This window comes from Prionailurus bengalensis, chromosome D1 (assembly GCF_016509475.1).
Source record: "Prionailurus bengalensis isolate Pbe53 chromosome D1, Fcat_Pben_1.1_paternal_pri, whole genome shotgun sequence".
Classification (NCBI taxonomy): Eukaryota; Metazoa; Chordata; class Mammalia; order Carnivora; family Felidae; genus Prionailurus; species Prionailurus bengalensis.
In genome coordinates, this window is record NC_057346.1 from 68851042 (window position 1) to 68861966 (window position 10925).

General features: G+C 33.7%; 1 protein-coding gene across 2 annotated transcripts in view; it reads left to right on the forward strand.

The window, feature by feature from the left end:
• Positions 1 to 10925, forward strand: part of USP47 (ubiquitin specific peptidase 47) — a 108151-nt gene that overhangs the window by 68893 nt on the left and 28333 nt on the right. For both annotated transcript variants that reach the window (XM_043580674.1, XM_043580672.1), the window contains 6 exons: positions 4197 to 4292; positions 4368 to 4520; positions 7245 to 7412; positions 9212 to 9343; positions 10016 to 10092; positions 10641 to 10696. In XM_043580674.1, the coding sequence (XP_043436609.1) occupies positions 4197 to 4292; positions 4368 to 4520; positions 7245 to 7412; positions 9212 to 9343; positions 10016 to 10092; positions 10641 to 10696 (682 nt within the window). The remainder of the gene's footprint in view (positions 1 to 4196; positions 4293 to 4367; positions 4521 to 7244; positions 7413 to 9211; positions 9344 to 10015; positions 10093 to 10640; positions 10697 to 10925) is intronic.

Genomic DNA, 10925 nt, shown 5'->3' on the forward strand with positions numbered 1-10925 from the left:
AATGATGGCCATGTGAATCTGTATATATCTATACATTTTCCCAGAAAACCTAGACAAAAAGGAACACAAATGAAATGCGGATAACCTATAACTTCTTCATTACGGGGACAGAATGCCATAAACTTCCAGTTACCTGTAAGTAGCAAAATAATCAAGTTCCAACAGAGCTTCTATTGCTGCTATAGGTCTATATATGTGGAGAGGATGGAGTGGAAAGCCTTTGAGACTGTGAAACAGAGAAGGCCTTGAAGGACTTAAACAAAATAAATACAAAAATCACCCTCACAAGGAAAAAGTACAACAGGACATGCCAAAAGAGTTTATAGCACCGGCCACAGGGAAGGAGATCTCGAGGGAGACGTGGCATCCTTGGAGGAATTTTGTCTCTGGGACAGAAGATAGAGAAGTATGATGCCTCTGAGTCAGTGGTGAAGAGAAAACCAGAAGAAAGAGAAAAAGTGTGTCCTGTAGAATGAAAGACCTCAAGCTCTCCACTCCTGTTACCCATGCATGAAACTACACTAAGTTGACAAAAGTTTGAGGTACTCTCAAACTAAAGAACGCTGCCCACAAAATGACCTGGTGGGTGGGGGCTGGGAATCAAATTTACACAGCACCCTGTTAGAAGAGAACAGAAAATAGGTATAAAAGCATTTTAGCTGATAAAAATCCACTCTGCCAAAAAAAAGCCCTGAGGAAAATAACCACAAAGTACTGTAACACAGTACTCCAGACTAAATTAAATATTCTCAAGCAAAACAAAACCTGGTATCCAAAAATTTAAGGAGAAAAATGAAGAAACAATAGGAAATGCAATATGAATTAATCAAACTCAGGAAAGAAAAGAAAAAGACAAAATTGTTATTAGAAGTGAATAAATTATAAAATGCTCAAGAGAATAGAATGGAATGAAAATCTAAAGAGGGACGTAGAATGAAAATGAGAGAAAGAAAAAAGGATCTCAGAGAAATGAAAGCCTGGCAGAGGGTGTCCAACGTAACTGAGTTTGTGAAGAACGCCACAGGGGAACAAACCTTAGGAACTATTAGCCAAGAAAACTTTCTGGAAATAAGGGAAATTTAAGTCTACCTTTTGAAGGACCTTCCGTGTACTTGGGAAAATTGACCTGGAATGATCAGCTCAGACCATATTTTAGTAAGCTGTTCAACTTTAAGGATAAATTGAGTTGGCATCATACACTGGAAGAGCAGCATACAAATCATGGCAACAGAATAGCAATTTGAAGAAATTCACTGAAACAAAGTACAGACCAAGGATTTGACATCTAGCCAAGGTTTTATTCAATTATGATGGCAGTTAGAAATTCCATTCTTGAACATTGAAGAACTTACTGAAATGATACTATATCCATGAGTTCTTCTTGAGTTTATTAGGGGATAAACTCCATCCAGTGAAGAGATCCCCAGGGAAGCTTCAGCAAAAGGACTATGAGCATTTAATGTGTTTATAGAAGTAAGGACTAAATGGAACAAGGGTGGGGACATAAGTAGAAGTATAACATATTATATGTAAGACGAAATAAAAAGAATACCACTCAAAAGGGGAAGGGAGAAAATGAGAGAAAGTAGAATGAGATCATAGACTGTTGAATGGGTAACAGACAAAGGATAACACTTAAAACTGGCAAACCGGACCCTAAAAGCTTAAGTAAAGAAAAGGGGAAAAATGGGGATTAAGGGTGCAAACACAAGTATAATAAATGCACTACAACAAAATTACCTTCCTAAATACCAAAAGAAAATGTAAGAAGTAGCAGAACACAGCACATGGAGAAAAGAACACAGTAAATATTACTTAATACAGTAATTATAAACTAGATGAAACAAAACATATCCAATATGAATGGTCTTAAGTTGCCTATTAAAAAGATTTTTAAGTTGCCTCATAAAACATATGAAAATTTGGTTTAAGCAAGAATCCATTAGTGGACGCTAAATCTAGGGCGGAAAGTTTAAGACTCAGGATATTTGCATGGTCTCCAAGTATCTCCTTACATATTACATAATTGCTGCGAGGGGATAAAACAATAACTATGTAGTGGAAAAGCTGGATAACACTTTGTCCAGTTGATTAAAGTTCCTATCACCAATAAGGAGGTTGGGGACATCATGGTCTGTGACTGTGATACCCTTAGAAGGACACATCATAATTTAGGTGGTAGTCTAGTAAGGAATACAGAACCTGAATCTAATTATAAGGAGCATCAGGCAAACCCAAATTGCAGACATTTTATAAAATAGCCAGCCACCTCTTTCAAAAACCCCATTTATGTCATGAAAGAAAGGCTTTGGAACTGTTCCAGACAAAATGAATCTGAAGAGACAGCTAAATGTAATCTGTGATCCTGGGTTCAATTCTCTACTAGTTGGGGAGAAACACATTATTAGGATTAGGAGGACAATTGACGGAATGGGAATATGGCAAAAGTACTTTATCAATCTTAAATTTTCCTGAGTTTGCTAATTCTATTGTAAGAATATCCTTGCTCTTAAAAAGTCATATAGAATTATTAAGAGGAAAAGCATGATATGTAAAGCTCTCAAATTCTTCAGAAAAATACACAATGTGTGTAGGGATGGGAGAATGATAAAGCAAGGGTAGCAAAATACTAAAAGTTGGTGAACTGAGTAAATTACAGACATTTTCAGTTCTTTAAACTTTTCTCTGAGTTTTAACTTCAAAAAACAAATAACAGTAAACAAACAAGCAAAAATCAGAAGAAGATAGCTCTAGCTATGAACACTAACCAGAGACCAGTCCACACAGTTCAGTGAAGAAGAATCTGAGTTCCATAATTTTCTCCCCCTACCTTTTTGGTTAAGGTATTGAGTGTTTTACATTTCACTTTCAATTTGGAATGCTTGACTCATTTGGTATCAGTCCATGCTAAGCTATATATATGATTTTTCTTAGAGCTTTTTCTGTGTTACATTTTTACAGGATTTGCCTTTTTCGTGCCTAAAATGTGTTTGAAAGAAAAAAAATCATTCTGAATGTGTCCTTTTCTTTGACCTCCAGTAAAATGCTTGGTCATGTGGAAAAACACCCACTATTTGGTTCTCCTCCCCCCTTCCCCCACCCTGTCACTTCCTTGTGTTCTGAGAACAAAATATAAGATGGATGGGGTTAAAGGCATTTAGAGTATCTTTTCATATTTTTGATCTAATTCCAAAATGAGTTGTACCAAACAATATGTGGATAGTAGTTTTGTAAGTGTTGCCAGCTCTTTCACATTTTGCCAGATCAAGCTTCTTTATTTATCTTTTGAGGAACAACATGTTCTGAATCAAAAGAAAAATATTTGAAGGTATTTTGTCCTAATGATAGTTTCTTTATATAGTAAAGAATTTCTTTATATAGGTAAATATAGTCAGTAGTTCTGATCAGACCATGTGTGAAGAGATCACAACAAATGAAATTTGAGATGATGCAGTCCGATGTTATATGTTGTATTAACTAAAATTTGTTTTTTATTGTGAAAAATCGGTGATTAAAAATTAAAAATTTTATGCCCACTGATTCTTCACCAATGTTTATACTAAGTTTCTTGCTTCTGTCTTAAGGCTGTATGGAGAGAAGAGAATCACGTGGTTCCTCTAGGTGAACAGTCCAGGAGCTCTCCTACATTTTCAAGTGGAGCAGTATCTGACATGCAGGGAGAAAGTTGTCCGGTGTTTTTCAGTCTTTAGTTTAGTGGTGAATTACTGAATGATGCTAACTGTAGTGATAAATGATGGTTATTAGGTTTTTTTAATGCAGGGTTAGTGTGAATCCTTCAGAGTTCTCTGTTATTTACTGTACAGTTTTGAATGTTTCCTTTTACAAGAAGATTGCAGTGATGTATGCAACTGCTTTTCTTCTGGAACTTTTAATCTAAAGATAGGATTTTTATTAGGTTATTTAGCCAAATTCCACAATGTAAAGTCAGCAAAAATTAGGTGGAAATGACTAACTGTGATGTATAGTACTAGGAAAACAGATTTCATGCAGAATTTTGTCACTCAGTTTTTATAATGATATTGCTGTTGATCGTTTTTTTCCTTTTTGCATATTGAGTTCCTAATTTTCTAGCCATCTTCTAAGAATTTTGGTAATTGCAAAGTTTTTATATTCAGGGCTTTAACATTATAATGTTTTTAAGTAATTATAAAAGTCATTTTTTTTCTTCTTACTAGGAAGAAGCATTGCATGCATTTATTCAGCCAGAGATCCTGGATGGCCCAAATCAATATTTTTGTGAACGTTGTAAGAAGAAGTGTGATGCACGAAAGGTAGATGCCATGTAGAAATTGATACTAGATTACCTGAGTTTATATTCAATATTCAATAGGTACCTTTTCTTTTAGGGTCTTCGGTTTTTGCATTTCCCTTACCTGCTGACCTTACAGTTGAAAAGGTTTGATTTTGATTATACAACGATGCACAGGATTAAGTTGAATGATCGGATGACGTTTCCTGAGGAGCTAGATATGAGTACATTTATTGATGTTGAAGATGAGGTAAAATATTTATTATACTTATTTGTTAAAAGATAGTAATCCATTTTGGTTGGTCATGTGTTTAATTAAAAGAGCTATTTGAGGAAACCAATTTGACAATAAACTTCATATATTGAAAAAAAAAAGAGCCACTTGGGGTAACAACACTGGTGTTGTTTAAACTCTTCTTGATAGAAGGTTTTCCTTTCTTTCCATATTTTGTAATGGCAAGTTATATAAAAAGATCTAAATTTGTATAAGCTTTTTTTTCTCACCATAAATTATATTTCACATAATCTTGTTTGATCAGAATAACTCATAATATTCTTTGAAGACAAAAAGGATCCCAAACTCTGGAATTACTTCTTTAATTTGAGCGATAATCTTATGTTTCATAACTTTCTTAGCGAAAGAAACCAATCTAGAGGTGGGCTGCACTGTGTTTCTGGCACATTATTATGTGCCACATAATACACATAAGCACATAAAACACAAATACACATAAACACAACAAATATGTAAGTAAAATGAGCAAATTGGGTAGTATGGCCTTAATATCTTATATTTGTCTTAGTGTCATTTTCAAGGATTAAGGTTTCTGGGTTATTCTCAGCTAAAGTTTGCCACCTCTTAAATAGGCTAGGTTAGAAAGCTAGAAAATAAAGGTATTTTGTCTGTTTTCCTTTTTTAATTAGTTTTTTTTTTTGTAGTCAAAACTTTATTTAAATAGTTTGAAGAGTGTAACTTGGAAGGGCACAGGTAATGCTTATCAGTTTCTTCTACTCACTGACCCCTGCAAATCTCTGATTCCCCTAACCTTATTCAGTAAAAGATTCTTAGTATCCTAATTTATTCTTTGGAAACTTCTGATTTCATTATGGGAAATATTTACAATCACTTGAGTTCTTAGAAAGTGATAAATCTTTATTTTTTTCAAAATTACCATGAATCATTTTTTTCTGATTGGAACTTACCACTCTAGATATAAAAATACCATTTCCCAAGAGCTGAAAAGTGATTTTAAACATTCATGAAGTTTTAGTTAATGCTGTTAAGTATTAAGTGATGATGTGGCATAGAAGAACAACTTTTCTGAGCCTTACTTTGTAAAGTAAGGACAATATTTACTCTTTATAGCTTTCATGAAAAGAGTGCTTTAGATAAAGTAGATGTTCATTGAATGGTACCTATGACCAGGTACTTTTGAAAAGTTTAATTCAAAATAGTATTTCAAACACTTGTGCTTAAGCTAGGAAATCTTTCCAAGGTATACCAAAGTAAACAACCTCTTTACAGGAGTCTTCACAGAGATTAGTATTGGATCAGTTTTCTGTATATACCTAATATATTCTTGTAAAAGGAAATCTTTTACAAATAAAGAAAACCTAGATCTAGTTCGACAGGAACTTTTAGGAAGTTCCAGGTCCATATCTTGGGAGAAGAGATGTTCTGGCCTAAAGGAGCGTCAGGAATGATCTCCAGACTCAGTGCAGAGTTCTAGAATTGGTTTTCACTTAAACTTTACTTTCTCGAGGGATGAAGACTGTATGTTAGATGCAGTTCCCACAACAAAGTTCTTGACAAAAAGTTGGTGCTTATTATTATGTATTGCCTGGTTAATTTAGGAACTCCTGTATAACATATCAAGAGGCTACATCTTATAGAAGAATTCTCAAACTATTTAAACAGAAACATTTTTAGATATGTATATAAAATATTTAAGGAAAAGGGGCCAAGGAGTTGTTTGGGAATTTCTAAGAAGTAGATTCCTTCAAATTAAATTTGCATGAAAAGGATTTAAAAATCATAAATCATAAAAATCATGAAAAAGTGTGATTTTTGTTGTTGTTACATTTCTCTCTCCTATATGCTAGAATGTAAGATTCTTGAGGATAGATTCAGTGTTGTTTTTCTTTCTAATGGTGTCTAATGCCTAGCACAAAGATAAATAAAATTGAACCTTTTGTTCAAGAAAAGAGATGATATTCTTTTGGGATTTGAGAACAAAAACTCATTTTGGCATTTAAGTTCACAGCTTTTACAGATTTTGGTGAAAGAAATGGTAATTTACATTATTACTTTGCAACTATAAACATAAATGGGGTTTAATTAGAATTCTGAATCACTGATTCATTGTATTTGAATTTTAAGGACATTAATAGAAATGTTTTTAAAATACACTTTTCTTAAAATTTAGTGATTCATCACTTACATGTAACACCCAGTGCTCATCATAACAAGTGCTCTCCTTAATACCCATCACCCATTCAGCCCATCCCCAACCACCTCCCTCACATCAACTCTCAGACACTTAACTAAGAGCCACCCAGGCACCCCTAGATTTCATTCTTTTTGATGGCTGAGTAATATTCCAGTGTGTGTGTGTGTGTGTGTGTGTGTGTGTGTGTGTGTGTATCACCACATATATGATATATACATATATGTATGATACATATGATATATGTACATATCATATGATATATATGTATCACATTTTTATATGTATATATCTCACATCTTTACCCATTAATCAGTCGATGGACATTTGGGCCCTAAAATACACTTTTTTTGGTTTAATTTTATTTAAGGACTCTCTAAGATAAGATAAATTTGCTTAAAATAGATATTTTTATTAATAACATCTGAAGTTATGTGAAAAAGTTAGCATGTAGAGAAAAGGCTTTACTGAGTATATGTTTTTTTTTTATTTAACTTGTAATTGTAAGATAATTATGTTTTATTAAGAAATCCCCTCAGACCGAAAGTTGCACTGACAGTGGGGCAGAAAATGAAGGCAGTTGTCACAGCGATCAGATGAGCAATGATTTTTCGAATGATGATGGTGTTGATGAAGGGATCTGCCTTGAAAGTAATAGTGGAACTGAAAAAATTTCAAAACCTGGACTTGAAAAGGTACCTTTTATAGTTTGTGGGTTTTAGTTGAGAGAATAAAATAATCTCTGAGCTGTTATATAATTCTCTAACTGTTGTGACCAATAAATTCTCCTTAGGAGAAGTAATTTTTGAAAAGTAAGACTTTTTTTAAAGCTGTTTTGTTTTTTTTTTAATGTACATATGTGATCATAATTAAACTTTAGGAAAAAACTGCTTACAGGCAAGAGCATGAATTTTTGGAGGCTGATCTGTAGCTGGGGGGTGATATGGAAAAGGAGATCACTTCTGCCTTAAAAGTTACACCACGCCTCTAAATCTTTATATAAGAGTTTTCTCATACAGCAAAATGAAAGTTTTTTGGCTACAGCCATTCATTTTAAGATTCTGGCTCTGGAACTCCTTATGAAATAGTTAATAATAGAACTGATCTTTCTGAGGTAGGAGAAAGCCAAAAGCTTCAGCCTCTCTTGCCTCCCTATCACAGCCCTTAAGGCACTTAAAAAAAAAAAAAAGATACAGTTCAATGGATTATAATTTGACAACTACAAGATTTGATAATCTCTTTTATAGAATATTTTATGTCATGGTATCAGTGATTTTTAAAATGTTATCAAACCATTTCTTTCATATTCATATAATCTGCTTTATTGAGGGGAGAATTATAGGTCAGATGTCTTGAGCATGTATAAATTATGAATCAATAGCCTAAAGACTGCAGTAGTTCAAGTCTTGCAAAGTCATATTAAATACAGGGTTTTTAAGGCAGTATTTAAGAATAGAATTTCTCTTGCATTATTCCAACCACCATCATCATTTACCTTTTAAAATTATCTATTTCAGGGCAGATAGATGATCATGAGTTGCTATGTAATGAATAATGTAACAGATATGTTATAACTTAGTGTAAAGAACACTGCATTCAAGCAAGGGTTGGCAAACTGTGGCTCAAAGTCTAAATCTAATTCTCTGCCTTTTTTTCTACATAAACAGTTACATCTGTCTTTTTTTTTCCCCCTTGTCTTACTGCTGTAAGTAGGATTTCTTACAGTGTTGAATAGGAGTGGTGAGATAGGGCGTTCTTGCCTTATTCTCAACTCAGGAGGAAGGTGTTCAGTTTTAAGTATGATGTTGGTTCTAGGGTTTTTGTAGGTGTGCTTCATTAAGCTGAGGAGGTTTCCCTCATCCTAGTTTCTTAAGAATTTTTATCATGAATGAGTTTTGGATTTCATGAAATGCTTTTTCTGAGTCAGTTGATATATAGGATCACATGATTTTTCTGAGTTAGCCTGTATTACAATAGATTGATCTTCTGGCATTGAACCATCTTTGCATACTTGAGAAATGTCAAATCAGCAGATCACTGTATCACAGATATTACATAAATACATTAGAAGATGTTCCAAATCATTATATTGCTCAGCTCTTTTGCAAAGGAAATGGAATAATCTTGTTTGAATAAAAACATTATTTGTGATTTCTTGATCTTGACTGTGCATACCAGAATAGTCTTCTAATTAGAAACTGCTTCTAAAATTTCAGATTATTATTTTACTTTTACAAAAAAACATATTTCAGATATGCATAGTTACAGAGGTTATAACATAATTAAAACGTGAAGGAATGCACTGAATGGAACTCTGATGTATAAAATTATGTGATGACTTTACCATTTTAATTATCTTAGAGGGAATTGTGCCTACAATAAATATCTAGGACAGCTAACATATTATTTTACTCTGTACTAATAGAGAATAGGAAATGCACAAATAAGGGAAATTCTTTATCTTCTCTGAGGTACTTTTGTTTTTTCCTCTTAGAATTCCTTGATCTATGAGCTCTTCTCCGTTATGGTTCATTCAGGGAGTGCTGCTGGTGGTCATTATTATGCTTGTATAAAGTCATTCAGTGATGAACAGTGGTACAGCTTCAATGATCAACATGTCAGCAGGGTAAGGAGGGTTTTTTATTTTTAATTTATTTATTTTAAGAGAGAGAGAGAGCGAGAACATATGTGTGCACATGCTAGCCAGAGGGGCAGAGAGAGGGAATCCCAGGCACTGTCAGTGCAGAGCCTAACATGGGGCTCGATCTCATGAACCGTGAGATCATGACCTGAGCTGAAATCAAGAGTCAGATGCTTCACCTCCTGAGCCACTCAGGCACCCCAAGGAGGGGTTTTTTAAGATTATTCTGAAAGACAGGAGTAGAGCTATTTCTAATCAACAGTAGGGGTTTATTAAAAATGGGAGACTTAGTTTGTCCAGTGAAGCATTTTAAGACACATGCCAAGTCAGTCTTTTGTTTTTGCTTTGAGTAAATTTTCTAGTTTATCATTGTTACTTATTTTGTTCTGTTCTGTTTTGTTTTGTTTGGGTCTTGCTAAGTGTTTCCAAAGGCAGACTCCCTTTTTTTTTTTTTTTTAATCTTGAGCCTTCATGTGGGCTACCTGTTGAGCACTAGAACTAATTGGCTGGTAGCAGCCAGTGATTCTGATCAAATTTTGTGAATTGATAGTTGTATGGTACATTTTAACTCTGAGATGAAAATTGGCTTACTTGTTGACATAAAGGTAATGATGTTATAGATTTTAGAAGAAGGTAAACACTGTAACGACTTTTTAGATAACACAAGAGGACATTAAGAAAACACATGGTGGATCTTCAGGAAGCCGAGGATATTACTCAAGTGCTTTTGCAAGGTAAATAACTTCCTAATTTGTACTGTTTATAAATTAGAGTTAATTATAGCTCCTCAGCATTTTTTTGCCATTAAAGAAATTTAACCCAGGGGTCAGCAAACTATAACCCACAGACCAAACCCTGCCTGCCTCTAGTTTTTGGAAATAAAGTTTTATTGGAATGTCACTATACTCCTTTGTTGAAGTATTGTGTGTTGATCTTTTCCCTTTAACAACAGAGTTAAAATAACTTCAATATGGCCAAGAAAAAAACTGGCTGACTCCCGACTTAACTGTAGTAGTGGTTCTAGGACACAGGTTTTTTGAAGACTTAACTGTGTAAGCAAGAGGAGATGTGGAATCTTCTCATAAACCTGTCAGGAAAAGCAAAGTAGATTCTCCTTTTTTTTTTTCCTAGAATGTTTTAAGCTTGAACCTATCATCGAACACTTAACATGGTTTTTTAATTCTTTGAAACAAAGAAAAACTATTAAAATATTTGATGCTGGGAAATGGAATTTTTACAATCTACTTTTTGTTGACATTAATCTTTTTTATATTTCTACTAGCTCCACAAATGCTTATATGCTGATATATAGACTGAAGGATCCAGCACGAAATGCAAGTATGTTAGCATGTAGTTATTTGATTTTAATCTGTACTAATTTCTAACTACTTTTAAATGATTGTTTTTTTGTGCCTAGAAAAATTAATTATAAAGATTGTTATGAGATAATACCAAGTGGTGAAAACACGTGGGAAAAGTTGAACTATTTTTTAATACACTAAGAGATAAAACTTACTCTACATTAAAAAAGGGGGGTATTTATTTTCAGTTAGATAGTTGCTCAGTG